This window comes from Anoplopoma fimbria, chromosome 3 (genome assembly GCF_027596085.1).
Source record: "Anoplopoma fimbria isolate UVic2021 breed Golden Eagle Sablefish chromosome 3, Afim_UVic_2022, whole genome shotgun sequence".
Lineage (NCBI taxonomy): Eukaryota > Metazoa > Chordata > Actinopteri > Perciformes > Anoplopomatidae > Anoplopoma > Anoplopoma fimbria.
The window spans coordinates 22,082,375-22,099,241 of record NC_072451.1 but is presented as its reverse complement, the minus strand read 5'-3'; the positions used below and the strand labels follow the sequence as shown (position 1 = coordinate 22,099,241).

Sequence of the window (16,867 nt, the reverse complement as noted above, 5' to 3'; positions counted from 1 at the left end):
TCTATTTTATTGTCAATTAAATACGAATAAATAAATAGGAAATTTAAGACGTCACCTTGAGTTCTTGGAGAGTTATGGGCATTGTCTGACTATAATCCCACTCTTGTGTCTCCGTTTCTGCTTGTTTCTGTATCTTTATATGCTGGAATACTACCTGACAGCAGATTTGGTATTCAGTGATTTGATTAAAAACATACATTTAGAAATAAGCACCACAGGAGCTGATGAGATGAAGGTTTTAAAATAAGTTTTGATTCAGGGACCCTCTTAAAGTCAGGTTACATAGCAGAACTTTCCTTAAGGCCCTTATCAAGTCTGTTCATTTTGTCCTTGACTGATCATATTTGAGAACTATTTTTTAATTAAATAACACAACCAGATGGAAGTCATGGCAACTAGTGATTGAAATTGTGATGGAATTTATCATAGTTGACTTCATTAAGAATTTTCTCTCCTTTGTCTTTGAGTTGTCATGCAAAACATTTTTTATAACCATCAGTGACAAGACACTGAGCTGTGGTAGGGACTTTTTCCTCGCACCTGGGATGCTTTAATTCTAAATCACAGCAGCCATCAGAACACTGCTGTATAGCATATTGTTTCATTTGGCTATTCCCTTGTTTCTCTGACCAATCTATTACTGAGTTATTCCGTTGCACAATAAATGTCAGACTTTATAGGAATGCACTTGGTTGCATTAACTTATTTCTCTCTCTCTCTCTCTCTCTCTCTCTAGGTATTTGTATATGCTTCAGTATCTCCCAGCTGATATTATTGGGATTCTCCTACAGTAGCATTTGAACTAGAGGTTGTACAGTAGTCTCGTAAAAAGAGTTCACAGGATCCTCTTGTTCTTGTTTTGTGAGGGTGCTTTATTAAAAATTCCTTGTGTGCACTTTTATAGAGTCTTGGAAAGGATCATACAAATATCACTACTAAAAGGGTATACTACAACAATCCCGTAGCCTTTTTAACCTAAAGGGTGTTGGATTACTAATGTAGTGAGCAAGGAACGATGTTTTATAGTTCTCCAGTTTTTACAGATTCAATTTTGTTGATACAAAGATATAATTCTACAGCACTCACATGACCTTTAACACAGCTACCCTCTTTTCTTCATTTAAATAGCAATGTTGCGTTTATACTCGATTTACACAGGTTTTTCATAACTCTGCCAGTCATGAATATACAAACTGTAGAGAACACTGCCTCTGGTGGCCAAAAAGTGAATGTTTCCCTTTGAAAGGGGGACATGTTTCTTTTTCCTTTTTTGGTTATCTTCAACAAACCTTGAACTCTCCACCATCTAAGATGGCTTATATCCCTTTAAGCTAATTGTGTTATGCCAATAATTATTTGCCTGCATATTAATAGCAAATGCAAATTCAAACAGTTTTCTATTCTAGTGTTGATGATCATTGCTCTTCAAAAATAGAAGTGAATTATTGACCCAACAAAAAGCACCATACTGTATTCTTATTAGAAACAACACCATTCACTTTGCACTTGATGACACCAACTCTACCACATGTTAAAGGCTGTCTTGGAATATTTGATTTTGAGTCATATAGATGACGTGTTTATAATGAAGTTATTTGCATTGACTTTTTATCGAAATTTAAGGTTTTACGCCTTGGGAAATCTTGAAAATGTAAACAATGTACCAGCTATTAAAATAATTGTTTCCTTAAGAATCAGTTCCTTAATTTGTTCATTAAGGGATTATTTGTTTTTTTCAGTTGGATTATTTTAATATATACTTACTTTCCCTGCTTATTATAAAGCTGGCTGATAGGGCTGCTTCTCGTATTCAAATCTATTAGACTTTGTATTTATGTTGGAAGCAAATCATCAGGTAGAAGGTAAAGTGAATCTTTCTTAATCATGTTCACGCATCAGCTCTTACAATATAATGTTTTCACAAGATTTTGGCTGTGGTGATTTAAATCTGGATTTAAAAACTGGCCAAGGTGCCTGGTTTGATTCCTGGTTTTGTCAAAATAAAGATTAGCTGAGAGATTATTCTTGATCAGGACACTAAACTTCTCCAATACTCCATACAAGATGAATTTGACTATAGAATAAATCTTTTACATTTTTATGTAACCCGGTGCTTGGTGTATATTGATTTTTATCTTCCTACTTGTTTGCCCTTAGGGCCCAACTGAGCAAACGGCTGTTTCTGTAAAAAATAATTACGCTATTCCAACTGAAAAACTTTTTTAATCTAATATTTCTTTCTTCTGACCTTTATTAAACCTAATATCTAAATAGTAAACGGTAACCATTTGCCACAAACAGTGATTGCACATTCGATAAAGTTGATTAAGCATTAAAGAGCACAAAGCATTGTCATTAAACCAAATAAGATCATTTTCATGCTTCATATGTTATGCATGAACAAATATAAACTCATTTTGTTTCTAATCCAGATGTTATGCTACATATTGATGTATGTTTGGGTCAATTAGACCTAAAACAGTAGTAAGTTTCTGCAGCAGACTTGTGAAACATGTCATCAGTTAAAATCATGTTTGTAAATTATCCTGACAGAATTAGGAAAAGTTGAGTATGTTAATCAATGTTAATGTTGTCTCCAGCATAACTGGATGCATCTGAAATACTCGTGATTAACTCAGATTTAGCAGTAAAATGTGGCTTGTTAGTAGCCACCAATAAAGAACTTCCAACCAAGCTCACCATTCAAAAAAATAAAAAAAATAAATGCATTTTAGGCAGTAAAGTAAAGAACATTCTGGAAACCATCAGGCATGTATGCAGATCAGAGCACGTTGTCTCCATGCACACAGGCGGTGACTGCTACCCTCAGCAACACAAACTGTCTTTGTCATTCCTTCATCATAAAAAATACCTCCAATGAATAAAATAACGACTGACTAAACCATCAGTAGATGCTCATCATGCATGTGTACCCCGGCCTTCCCTCAGACAGTTGACTCTTGGCTGAGCTGATAAGTCCCTCTTTATTCCGCCGCCTGCTGCCATAAAAGCGCCGGGAGCTCATTGTGCGGAGTGATCTGATACGGACTACACCCTGCCGCTGCCTCACTACCCTGGCTTTCTTTGCTGCCCTAGCCTTGACGTTGGTTAACGTCGAAGTGTGGGGTTAGATTGGAGACTCTAAATTCGTCTGCAGGTTTTTTTTCCTCCCCCTCCTCCGATTGAACCGTGTCCTGTTCGGCAAGCATACCTCCGAAGCTTTAGGGATTTTTATATAGCATCCATTTCTTGACCATGTCTTGGCAAAGCTACGTGGAGAACCTGATGGCCGATGGCAGCTGTCAGGATAGCGCCATTGTTGGATATACGGACGCCAAATATGTTTGGACAGCACATGCCGGTGGTACGTTCAACAATATCACGGTAAGAGGGGTCAAAATGAGGGGTGAAGAAAATAAAGGTGTGATTTCGTTTGCACCCCGGTGTTTGTGCGTTATACCCACGCAGACGCTCGCCGCACCGGGTCGCGTTAGAATCGTTATCTGAATGACTAGCAGGCTAACGGGACCGCGCTAGCTCGGCGCTAGCTCGCTGCTAGCTCGTCCATCGGTGGCCTGTCTCGGTTGTTTCCTCCGGAGGAGACGCTGCGGGATTAGACCTCGTGTTGCTCAGATAAAGACCGCACTCACTGCGGCGTGCACAGTGTGCACAAACACCCGTGAAACAACGCGTTACCCGGGCACAGGGACTAGTTAACGCGTTAAGACACACCGCCACATTGTTCCTGAAGGAGACTCAAGAAAGCGGGCATGCTTTTGTGTGCACGGCCGCCGTGATTAGCTCACGTTAAGCTGCTGCTTTACCGACTACCTGTGGTTAACTCTGGCGGTGGATTGGTCAGCCGATAATAAGGCTTTCTTAATATAAACGCGAGCAGATCGTACTGCATATTCATACATGTGTGTTTTTCTTTGTATTGATGGATATTACAATGTGTCCTTTTGTAATTCATTGAGATGGTACGAGAGCCAGACCGGTGCATAGACGTCACTTAACTTCCGCTGCTCACTGATGGTGGTCAGTCCCAGACATGTTGCAGGTTTTAAACCCTCCTTTCTCTTAATATCTTGGTTTTATATCTAGTGCTGGAGCCATGATGGTCGTTTTACTCGATTACTTTCACGATTTATGACTCGTTCTGTAGTAATAGTAGGTATTTAAATCACTTGTTTTGAACATATTCAGTGTACTCGATCACTAACTAACTAACTAATCTGTGTGTGACCAGGAGAAGCAGCAAATCCTAACGCTTAAGAAGCTGGATCCAGCAAATGTTTGGAATTGCTGCTTGTTTAATTGATGATCAGAGTTGTTGCTGGTTAATTTTCTGTTGATTTAACTAATGTCTTCAGATCTAGTTTAACATTTTATCATGTTTTTGTTTTTTTCCAAACAAATGTGGAAGCCCTTTGTGGATGTAACAACGCATGGGGTTGGCGATATCAAAAAGAGAGTAAATAACATTTTCAAAAAGTCAAGGCACAATGCCCATCCATGACAAGTAATTGTCAAAGTATAAAAGTTAGAAGGTTCATTTACCATGGCTGCATAGCTTGTTGCCACTATAATAAAGGCCTTTTTTTTTTGTATACTGTTAAATCTGAGTGACATTGTGCCAATCCTGTGGTTTTGTTGGTTTTTCAGGCTCAAGAAATAGATGTCCTTATCGGTAAGGACAGGGAGACCTTTTACACCAGCGGTCTCACTCTGGGCTCAAAGAAGTGTTCAGTCCTCAGAGACAGCCTCCTCGATGATGGGGACTGGACAATGGACATCAGGACAAAGAGCCAAGGAGGAGAACCTACATACAATGTCACTGTGGGCAGAGCTGGAAAAGGTAAAAGTGTAGTTTCAAAACGGTTTACCTCATCATAAAACGGTGTCTTCACGAGTTTAAATACTGTGTGTTATGTTGTAAAAACATCACAGGGGTATGAGAGCTACCTTTTTATATGAGTTTTGAGACTTAAAGAAGTGCCATCTTACAGTCAAGGGTCTGTTTTATTGTATTTACAACATACAATAAATGACTCTCCTGGCTAAACATTTGCTGCTCCCAGCTTCTTAAATATGAGAATTTAATGCTTTTCCTTGTTTTTTGTACTGTTGGTCAGAAAAATAAGGCAAGGCGTTGGTCAATTATGATCGCATTTGTCACTATTTATAATTAACATTATATTGACTAAATTATTCGCGCAGATGTGAATTTCACATTTAACTCAATCACATACACATCTGTGCAAATATATCTGTTTGGAAAACAATTTACATATCCAAAACCCAATGCTGTCCTATCTACAAATGTTTTCTTTGCAATATTCACTGGCTCATTAGTGTTACATTACATCTGTCTTGCTGATTTTAAAAACAGAGGTCAGCAGAAGCTGTCCTGACAAATCAAGTGCACTGATCTTTCCAAAGCTTATAAATGTTAAATTAAAAAGGGGGAAAAAAAGCTTAAATGGCGACTAATGATATGTGGTCTTTTTATTCTGCAAGTTTTTATTAGCCGCACACACCAGTCCCGTTACGAGAGCCAATCTGCACCATCCGACCATGCATTAATCAACTACACAGACCGCTAACTTTATGCATTATAGTAGCATCATTTACAGGACTACGGTCTGAGACAAGGGCAGAGTCAAGTGGATTCGTCTCTCTCTCTCTCTCTCTCTCTCTCTCTCTCTCTCTCTCTCTCTCTCTCTCTCTCTCTCTCTCTCTCACATGCACACACAGAGGATAAGAAGTTAGACTTATGCATGCTATGTTTTTGTAAGTTATAAATAACTTACTTGAAATGCAGCTTCATCACTTTTTGACCCGCCTGCCCGAACCTGAGATATTTTTTAGTGAGCTTGCCTATTTAAGAAACGATAGTGAGTCATAACTTGCAATGTTCAATAGGAACTCCATCAATTTTTGGACACTGAATTCTCATTATTTGGGAGTCTAAAATGTACTGACAGTACACGGTATCAATTGATAAATTTACTTGGTAGTGATATCACCTATTGCCGTGTTTGGTAGTAAAGACTACCTGCAGGCCTTTACGCCCTCTATGGAAGAAAAAAAAATCTCTCTCGACTATACATTTCTGGTGATGATACTTGTAATGCCTTTCCTTAACTGTGCCTTTTCTATCTCCTCTTTCAGTGTTGGTTCTTGTAATGGGCAAAGAAGGGGTCCATGGAGGCGGATTGAATAAGAAGGCTTTCTCGATGGCAAAATACTTGAGGGAATCAGGGTTTTAATGTTTTCAAGCTCGCGTAGATGAAATTGAGAGACGAAAAGAAATATTGCTGTTAAGATTTCTCCTGCAAGCAGTCAAATGTCTTGGAAACTTTTAATAGCAATGAAGAGTGGTAAGATACGGTGTCACCTTTGTTTCCCCCTTCGTCCTGTAGGGGGGGAGAAGTTGTTCATTTCTCTTTTTTTCCTTGTGTGCTCCAGTATTGGTTTTAGTCATGGGAAAGGAGGTGGTCCATGGTGGAAATCTTAACAACAAAGCACATACAATGGCTGACTACCCGAGGAGGTCTGGATATTAAGCAACCTCTCCACCCATCCATCAACTTAGCAGCTCACTCCCACCCACCGCATTGTGTTGGCACTACTTCCAGGATAAGATGGCATACAATGTTACTTCCCCCTCCCCAGTCTACTTTTATAAACAGCCTTTTGTTTGCTTAACTCCTTCCACACTTTTTTTTTTTTTTTTTTTTTTAAACTTGGCTTCCCCACTCAAGCATTGTACTTCTCATGTTTTTGGCACTACATTAATGGCATGGTCATTGGAATGTTTATTAACCAAAAGTGTGCAAAAAATGATTGCAGAAGTGTAAAATAAATTTGAACTCACCTTGTATAACATGCATTTAGAAACGGGCTTATATTCCAAGGGGAAGTACACATGTAATAGTGGTGATAGTTTGCATAGTTTTGCTTTTTGAGCATTACTAAAAGATGCCAGTGTCTTTTTTTTTTTTTTTTCTTCTTTCTTTTGTTCATCAGCATGTGGGCATTTAAAAGTTGCATGCGTACCCTCTTAGCAAACAGATCCCAGGCGTATCCCCCTCTCTATTCCTGCGTAATATTCCAGCCAAAACCATCTTCTCTTCTGCCTCCATCTTCGAGCCTCCATTAAATAAATGACAATTTCCTCTGACAAAGTCCTGTATGTGTGTTCCAGTTCGCCACCCTCAAGCACAATGTCTTTTACCCTCCATCACATGCTTTTGCTATTGTACCTGAATGTGGTCTTAAAAGTTAACGATGTGGTGTTGGGCTGTTGTTTTGAGTGTAGTGCAAGGTCAGCATTGCTGAGGTCTCAAGATTTTGTCATGATACTTCACCACATCCTGGAGTCTCAGTGGACATTCCACCTATGTGACAGCTCGGTCATTTGTCAGCTTCTGCTATTTGTAAATTTTTCTGTAAATCACTACACACCTGTTATGTGAAGTTGTTTTTCCCCCTCCCCTTTGGACCAATTGTCAGTATAAAAGGATTATCAGAATTACTTCAGCTTATTCTGATGGATGATTGTTGGCGTCACCTGTTGACTGTAAATCTTTAAGACAACTTCAAATGACTGTAAAACATTGAACTGCTTCCTTAGACTTCAACACTACTTAAACCCTTCATCACTAATTGATTTGTTGCTAACTTTATGTCCATTAACCAATGAAACGGCAATGTCATTTGACTACAGTATCAATGCATTTTGACTGTAAACCGAAGCTGTTGGGCTCCAACACTTTGGAATTATTTGCCTTGTGCTTTAGTCATCAAAGGTGTATTCACAAATTGTCATAGTACGGTACTTAGAAGAATATTTAAAAGAAAAAAAATGATGCTGTGTACACTAAACATATTGAAAATGGTGTTGGTTGGAATAAGAACATTTGTAAGTTGTCTTGTGAAATTTTTCTGAGAATAACTGTGTATTCTGTGCCATAAAAAATCGATCTGATCTGTTGCTACTACGAGTTGGATTTTTAACTGCTGTCCCAGCAAGAAGTAACTTCTAATGGCACTTTCCTAAGGGATGTTTTGGCATCAGTAATCTTCAGACTTTGTGGAATATGTACAGAATTAAACAACAGAAAAAAAAAAGTTTGCAATATTTTGTCTTTTGTTTTTTAGTTGGAAATTCCTTCTGCCACAAAATCGATTTAAAATGCCATGAATTGATGAGACATCTTGTTTACAGACGGATCAAATAAAAGTTATTCCAACCAGAGTAAAAGCCAGTATGTCCTGTCTGTTACTTTGTTCTGTCTGTTACTTTGTGAGCATAAACTTGTATGTTGTCTGTTTCAAGAGATTTAAAGTCCATTTTATTTCAGGTATTAAGTTCTAACTTATTGTATAAATTATCCGCTACATTAGCAACAATGCACACATATTTTGGAAAGCTGGGGGAAATTCAGCCACATTTTCAAGTGGCGGGCTGTCATTGTTCGGAGGTTAATTACTTTGAAGGGACTCTGCCTTCCCAAGTAGTGTCAGATATTTAATTCAATAATTTGTTGTGAACAGCACTTTTTTGGTGAAAGTTCAGAATGAATGAGGAGAAACACACATTTTACTAACTAATTTCAAAGTTTAGAGACTTTCCTTCTTGATCAGACCAAAGGATAGATCACATGTTAATTTGGCGAAAGAAATAAACTTGGCTTTCATAAATGGATTCTTTTTACTCATTTTAACAATGTAAAAAGTAAACCCCATACAGCTTTTTCTTGTTACTCCATTTTATTTCCCACATGGATCCCACTATCATTTATATTCTGTTTTCACTTTTTGGAACTACACAATGTTGACACTGAGTGAAACATATATACCCAATAGGGCTAGGGTTAGGGTTGGGGTCATTTTTCCTGAAGTCAAACTCCTGTTTTGTATTCTTGGAAATTTGAGATGCACACTAGAATTTAAAATTGAGTTTTCTAGGTTTGAACACTATTTGGCTGCACAGCATGAGTTTGTGACAGTGGCTTGTAAAGGGTTTAAACCAATTTATGACACAAATTTGCTAGTCCATTCAGTTAGGCCTGAAAAAGACAGCCATAGACACCCTGACTTTGTAAGCGCCTATATGCTTTATTCATTTTTCAGACATTTCTCTGTTGTTGTGAAAAACTCTACAGGTTCAGGGAAAGCAAAACAGAAAAAGGCTTAAGCAAATTCAAATCATATGACCAAAGGCCTGAAAACACAAATATAAGTTAGCCTATAAACCTTGGTAAGACTGCCAATTAGCCTGAAAAACATAACATGAAAATGTTTGTCTTTGTCACATGTGTTCAACATGACGAAGACAAATGTTGTTTTCTACATTTCTTTTACAATTTGTAGTCTTCCACTTCCAAAGTCTACATTTCAGCATCTTGGTATGGGATGTTCAGGGCCACAGATTTAGGCCCCGCCCTTACTTGTTTGATTGGCAACACCTGCTGTGGTCAGGTGTTAGATTAGTCGTAATCAGGACCAGACCTCAACTGATCAGGCTTTAACACTGCTCAAGTAGAGGAGAGTTCAGCATTTGACCCAAGCTGCTGACACTATCAGCCCATGTGCAGTGCTTTTTGTTTGTTCCAATGGCGTGTAGAGAGAGCAGGGGCAGTAAGATTTTGCTATGTTTAGCACTTTTAGTTGTTGCCAGTTCATTTTCCCATAATGCTCGATTGACAAAACTTAAAGCATTGGGTATATTAAGAGGAAACTCGACACGTCACAAAAGTCAATCCAAAGGAATTGATGTGCACTACGGTAGACTCTTAATAGGGCAAAATAATTATCTGCAAGGTGATAAACTGAGGGGGTCCAAGGCCACAAAGAACTTCCTGGATGTTGATACAGACTATCAAGAGGACATTGGTATGTATGGTGAAATTATTTTTACAATCCTGCTCGAAACGCCCTTCAAAAGTTGGTAATCATGATGTTTAACATATATTCTGAGGCAACATTATCCTGTCCATGTATTAAACACTTGTTTGACCTTAAGGCTTGTATTTGAACCTGTGCACATTTTAAGGACTGTTACATAATGGCAGTCTATCTATTTGAGCTTATACAAAGTCCTATTTTCAAAAAAAAAAAAAAAAAAAAAGGTTGGGGTGAGCACATGCAACTTCAAGGACGAGGAGATGGCAGAAAGGCAGCGAGTGCTGCAGTAGAACGTCTCCTTAAAATGGAACCAAAGGTTGAATGTACGGGAGACTCCATGAAGCTTCAAGTCCAAGATGCTGCTTCTACCCCTGGATCTCTGTTCTTTGTGGACAGGGGTAAGTTTAGTCTATTGTGGAATAATTAATTTACAGCGCTATCATTTATATTGTACACAATACTTGGAAGCATTTGCAGAGCAGTTTCATGCATTATACAAATATATATATTTTTTCTGTTTCATGATTTGCTCAGGAAGTCTCCTGTCTCCCCTGCCGCTGTCCAAGTTGCCACAAAGCTGTGGTTACACAATCAGGGCTACACTGAGAGATCTGGTCTTAGTTGCTCCTTATGACGGTTGCTTTGTCACTCCTGAGGTGGGATACTTGTATTCTGAAAGCTCTGCACACTTGAACCATGCACACTTTGAACTTTTTGCTCTCTGGTTTTAGGAGGATAGATACGTTCTTCCACTGCGTTGGTGGGGGTTACCAGTCAGGATGTCATGCCCTTTGATGAGGCAGTCTTCACCTAACCCGCCGATGGTCACCTGCCATGCTCAGGGTATGGTTGTGGAAACGGGATGGACTGTATCCGTTGCGAACATTCACGTAAATTGTAAGTCTGACATAAGTTGTGCTGGAAAATAATAACTTATCCTTGGCGTCTAATACATTTATTTTCTATCTTCCAACTACAGCTATCCCAACTCTTACTATAATTGGGCATATTTTCTATTCAGTCTTTAAAGAAAAGAGAGAATTTCATACGTGAGCAAAAGTCAGTATATATATATTTTTTTGGTAACGCTTATTTGGCTGTATTGTATTACTTTACAGTGGCTGGTAACTTGGAGCTACTGATGAAGGCTTCACACAGATGTGGTTTCAGTGTAGTTGTACATCCTGAAGGTGTGGTCATCTCTTTTCGCTATGCACCCTGCCTGGAGAAAAGGGTATGGTACTAAATTCCTTTTGATGCTAAAATTACCCTTTTGTATTTTTTTTAGTATTAACAATTAACTTTGTGTTTCAGAATGGAATGTATACCCTTCAATTGACTGGAGAGGGAGAAACAAAAATTTCCTGTCCATCACTGTCACTAGCTCAAACTGAACACAAAACGCCCACCGATGGTCCAAAACTGCAAACTGAAACTCCAAGCAAAGGAGAAAATCCATTTTTGCCTCAGCCATCCACGTTAGCTCCAATGGACCAAGTCAAACAACCTCTTGGCCAATTGCAAACTGAAGGCTCAAATCCTGAAAGCCCTGGGAATTTGTCACCTACTGTACTTGCTCCAGAGAACCAAGAGCCACTGCAACCTGAAGCCCCTTGGGGTCAATTCCAGCAGCCCTTCTACCCTCAGCCACAGCCAGAAAAGCCAACTGCTGCTCCAAAGCCTCCACAACCGGAAGCCCCTTGGGGCCAAGTGCAGCAGCCCTTCTACCCCTACTACCCTCAGCCAGAGCCAGAAAAGCCAACTGCTGCTCCAAAGCCTCCACAACCTGAAGCCCCTCAGGGCCAAGTGCAGCAGCTCTTCTACCCTTTCTACCCCTACTACCCTCAGCCAGAGCCTGAAAAGCCAACTGATGCTCCAAAGCCTCCACAACCTGAAGTGCCTCGGGGCCAAGTGCAGCAGCTCTTCTACCCCTTCTACCCTCAGCCAGAGCCAGAAAAGCCAACTGATGCTCCAAAGCCTACACAACCTGAAGCCCCTCGGGGCCAAGTGCAGCAGCCCTACTACCCTCAGCCAGAGCCTGGAAAGCCAACTGATGCTCCAAAGCCTCCACAACCTGAAGTGCCTCGGGGCCAAGTGCAGCAGCTCTTCTACCCCTACTACCCTCAGCCAGAGCCAGAAAAGCCAACTGCTGCTCCAAAGCCTACACAACCTGAAGTGCCCCGGGGCCAAGTGAAGCAGCCCTTCTACCCCTACTACCCTCAGCCAGAGCCTGGAAAGCCAACTGATGCTCCAAAGCCTACACAACCTGAAGCCCCTCGGGGACAAGTGCAGCAGCCCTACTACCCTCAGCCAGAGCCTGGAAAGCCAACTGATGCTCCAAAGCCTCCACAACCTGAAGTGCCTCGGGGCCAAGTGCAGCAGCTCTTCTACCCCTACTACCCTCAGCCAGAGCCAGAAAAGCCAACTGCTGCTCCAAAGCCTACACAACCTGAAGTGCCCCGGGGCCAAGTGAAGCAGCCCTTCTACCCCTACTACCCTCAACCAGAGCCTGGAAAGCCAACTGATGCTCCAAAGCCTACACAACCTGAAGCCCCTCGGGGCCAAGTGCAGCAGCCCTTCTACCCCTACTACCCTCAGCCAGAGCCTGGAAAGCCAACTGATGCTCCAAAGCCTACACAACCTGAAGCCCCTCGGGGCCAAGTGCAGCAGCCCTTCTACCCCTACTACCCTCAGCCAGAGCCTGGAAAGCCAATTGATGCTCCAAAGCCTACACAACCTGAAGCCCCCCGGGGCCAAGTGCAGCAGCCCTTCTACCCCTACTACCCTCAGCCAGAGCCTGGAAAGCCAACTGATGCTCCAAAGCCTACACAACCTGAAGCCCCTCGGGGCCAAGTGCAGCAGCCCTTCTACCCCTACTACCCTCAGCCAGAGCCTGGAAAGCCAACTGATGCTCCAAAGCCTACACAACCTGAAGTGCCTCGGGGCCAAGTGCAGCAGCTCTTCTACCCTCAGCCAGAGCCAGAAAAGCCAACTGATGCTCCAAAGCCTACACAACCTGAAGCCCCCCGGGGCCAAGTGCAGCAGCCCTTCTACCCCTACTACCCTCAGCCAGAGCCTGGAAAGCCAACTGATGCTCCAAAGCCTACACAACCTGAAGCCCCTCGGGGCCAAGTGCAGCAGCCCTTCTACCCCTACTACCCTCAGCCAGAGCCTGGAAAGCCAACTGATGCTCCAAAGCCTCCACAACCTGAAGTGCCTCGGGGCCAAGTGCAGCAGCTCTTCTACCCCTACTACCCTCAGCCAGAGCCAGAAAAGCCAACTGCTGCTCCAAAGCCTACACAACCTGAAGTGCCTCGGGGCCAAGTGCAGCAGCTCTTCTACCCTCAGCCAGAGCCAGAAAAGCCAACTGATGCTCCAAAGCCTACACAACCTGAAGCCCCCCGGGGCCAAGTGCAGCAGCCCTTCTACCCCTACTACCCTCAGCCAGAGCCTGGAAAGCCAACTGATGCTCCAAAGCCTACACAACCTGAAGCCCCTCGGGGCCAAGTGCAGCAGCCCTTCTACCCCTACTACCCTCAGCCAGAGCCTGGAAAGCCAACTGATGCTCCAAAGCCTACACAACCTGAAGCCCCTCGGGGCCAAGTGCAGCAGCCCTTCTACCCCTACTACCCTCAGCCAGAACCTGAAGCCTCCACAACCTGAAGCCCCCGGGGCCAAGTGCACAACCTGAAGCCCCCAGGCCTGGAAAGCCAAGTGCAAAGCAGCCCTTCTACCCCTACTACCCTCAGCCAGAGCCTGGAAAGCCAACTGATGCTCCAAAGCCTCCACAACCTGAAGCCCCCCGGGGCCAAGTGCAGCAGCCCTTCTACCCCTACTACCCTCAGCCAGAGCCTGGAAAGCCAACTGATGCTCCAAAGCCTCCACAACCTGAAGCCCCCCGGGGCCAAGTGCAGCAGCCCTTCTACCCCTTCTACCCTCAGCCAGAGCCTGGAAAGCCAACTGATGCTCCAAAGCCTACACAACCTGAAGCCCCTCGGGGCCAGTGCAGCAGCCCTTCTACCCCTACTACCCTCAGCCAGAGCCTGGAAAGCCAACTGATGCTCCAAAGCCTACACAACCTGAAGCCCCTCGGGGCCAAGTGCAGCAGCCCTTCTACCCCTACTACCCTCAGCCAGAGCCTGGAAAGCCAACTGATGCGCCAAAGCCTACACAACCTGAAGCCCCCCGGGGCCAAGTGCAGCAGCCCTTCTACCCCTACTACCCTCAGCCAGAGCCTGGAAAGCCAACTGATGCTCCAAAGCCTACACAACCTGAAGCCCCTCGGGGCCAAGTGCAGCAGCCCTTCTACCCCTACTACCCTCAGCCAGAGCCTGGAAAGCCAACTGATGCTCCAAAGCCTCCACAACCTGAAGTGCCTCGGGGCCAAGTGCAGCAGCTCTTCTACCCCTTCTACCCTCAGCCAGAGCCAGAAAAGCCAACTGATGCTCCAAAGCCTACACAACCTGAAGTGCCTCGGGGCCAAGTGCAGCAGCCCTTCTACCCCTACTACCCTCAGCCAGAACCTGGAAAGCCAACTGATGCTCCAAAGCCTCCACAACCTGAAGTGCCTCGGGGCCAAGTGCAGCAGCTCTTCTACCCCTTCTATCCTCAGCCAGAGCCAGAAAAGCCAACTGATGCTCCAAAGCCTACACAACCTGAAGCCCCTCGGGGCCAAGTGCAGCAGCCCTTCTACCCCTACTACCCTCAGCCAGAGCCTGGAAAGCCAACTGATGCGCCAAAGCCTACACAACCTGAAGTGCCTCAGGGCCAAGTGCAGCAGCTCTTCTACCCCTTCTACCCTCAGCCAGAGCCTGAAAAGCCAACTGATGCTCCAAAGCCTCCACAACCTGAAGTGCCTCGGGGCCAAGTGCAGCAGCTCTTCTACCCCTACTACCCTCCCACTGAAAAGCCAGTTCAAAGTGAACAGCTTCCCCCTGTCAAACCTCCAGAGGGCCAAATGCATTACATTTTTAACCAATATCAAAACTCCCCAGGAACTGCCATTCCACAACCTAGTATTGAAGGCATAGTCTCAATAGACCCTCCACCGGGCTCTCCATCTAGGCTACCTGTTTCATGCTCTCAGTATTGTCCACCTGGATTTTATAATTGTTGTCCACAAATTGCATTTCATCAACATCTCCATCACATTATTCCTTTTGGACTTGGCAGTCAAGATGCACCTTCACTCTATCCAGGACATCCATACATCCTTTCTGGGGAATATTCTGGGTTTGGCAATGGCTTTGGTTCTGCTCCCCCTCCTCAAAACCCAACTGAAGCTACCATAACTTCCCCTCTGCACCCATTTCAACACAGTCTCTTCAATCTGTATATGAAAAGAAGCCAAATCTTCCGCCACCAGATGGCAACCATGCTACACTACCAGATACTCCTAGCGAGCCTACAAATCCTGAACAGCCAATTTACCCTGATGTTCCAAATTCTCTTTATCGCAATTGGCCATATCTACAACAATACCAGGAGCTGCAGAATTTACCACAACGCCTATCACCAGCTTCCTACAATGTGCCCTCAAAACCACTGGCTCCAGGTAGTAAACCAGAAAATCCTGTGCTTAAATATGATCCATATAATGTACAGCCTCCAAATCAGCAAAACTTCCAACTATTAGCTGGGGACATTAATAATCCATCTGGGTCTTACATCGGCCAATATCTTCAACAGCAGCATTTAGCAAAGCAGCAAATACTTCAAGATGCTCAAGCACAAACTTATGACAAGTCAACAACCCCAAACAACACAACTCGACTACTGCCATTATTGAGTGGCTCAAAGACATCCATTAATCATAGACAGGCTCCTATTGTGCACTCCTATCTTGATCCACAGAGTTATTTACTGCTCCAGAATGGGCCACCAGGTAGGGAGCCCAACAGTTACAATGACTCACCACTGCCCTTCAGAGACCAGGTTCATGATGCAAACTTCATTGCACAAAATCTTGCAAGGAATCACAGCCGTAAACCTCAACGTCTTCAGAATTTAAAGACCCAGCATGCAAAACCCCATCACCCCAAATGGCTGGGTAAAGGACTGTCCAATTCCTTATCCCTCAACTACATGCCAAGGCCTGGTGATAAATTGGAAGGTTAATCTTTGGTTATCTCTTTGGATGACCCTCATTTTGTGCCTTTGCCCCAGGACACCGAATTCCTTCTGTCATTCAAAAACTTCTAGAGACCCATGATGCCTCTAGAGCCAACCAAAGGTTTCAACTTTGTTCTGGGAAATGTATTTCAGCTAAAAGGGCTCTGCAGCTGACCACTAAGCAAATGGTATGTTACATTGATACTTTAACAAACAACCTTTTTAAGCTGGTCTCAAGGACTAATATGTGTCTCTTGCAGGACTGAACCAACCTTTTTCAGTGAGAAAGTGGAACGGGGAAGGAGATATGTTATCTTTAAAGTGAATAAATGATTGAAACAACTACCCAAGTCTTTTTTTCTTATTGTTTTAAAAATAATTTCAGTTTTGTCTAGGGTCTTGTTTTGGTTGAAGGGACTGGGGGAAACAAAATCTGAAAATCGGGTGTAAAGGCCTGTTGCATGGGCAGGTGAGGACGATTTCTTTTTATTTTGACTACTTTCTCGAAAGTTGACAGCTCACCCGTGGTACTTGTTTGCATCTGCTTTTCGATTTAGAATGGAAAGGTGCATTACCCTTGTTGAACCAATTGCTTGCTTATTTTGCCTTGCCATGAACTGCTACTTCCTGAACATTGACCCATTCAGGCAAATACACACTAGAATTTCCCCATTCAACAGTGTCCTTAGTAAGTACACTAAAATCCTTTTGTGCATGTTCCTAAAGATTTATTTTCAAAGTATAGCTTTTTTCATACACTCAGTTTGGTTAAATATTGCCTGGTTTAAAAGGCTTTTTTGTCATTAGAACCTAGTGATATCATTACAAACTTTAATTTGCA

At 43.0% G+C, this 16,867-nt stretch overlaps 2 protein-coding genes across 2 annotated transcripts; both read left to right on the top strand.

Moving 5' to 3' along the window:
• The first annotated feature begins 3,034 nt into the window (after positions 1–3,034).
• On the top strand, positions 3,035–8,304 carry LOC129114425 (profilin-2-like). Its single transcript, XM_054626655.1, has 3 exons — positions 3,035–3,384; positions 4,666–4,858; positions 6,175–8,304. Exons 1-3 carry the CDS (start codon positions 3,256–3,258, stop codon positions 6,270–6,272), a joined length of 420 nt encoding a protein of 139 aa, XP_054482630.1. The 5' UTR covers positions 3,035–3,255; the 3' UTR covers positions 6,273–8,304.
• Positions 8,305–9,535: 1,231 nt separating this feature from the next.
• On the top strand, positions 9,536–14,945 carry LOC129089335 (mucin-2-like). Its single transcript, XM_054596747.1, has 7 exons — positions 9,536–9,903; positions 10,140–10,313; positions 10,450–10,571; positions 10,647–10,812; positions 11,034–11,149; positions 11,230–13,563; positions 13,665–14,945. The coding sequence occupies exons 1-7, from the start codon at positions 9,624–9,626 to the stop codon at positions 14,943–14,945; spliced, it is 4,473 nt and encodes a 1,490-aa protein (XP_054452722.1). The 5' UTR covers positions 9,536–9,623.
• Positions 14,946–16,867: the final 1,922 nt, after the last annotated feature.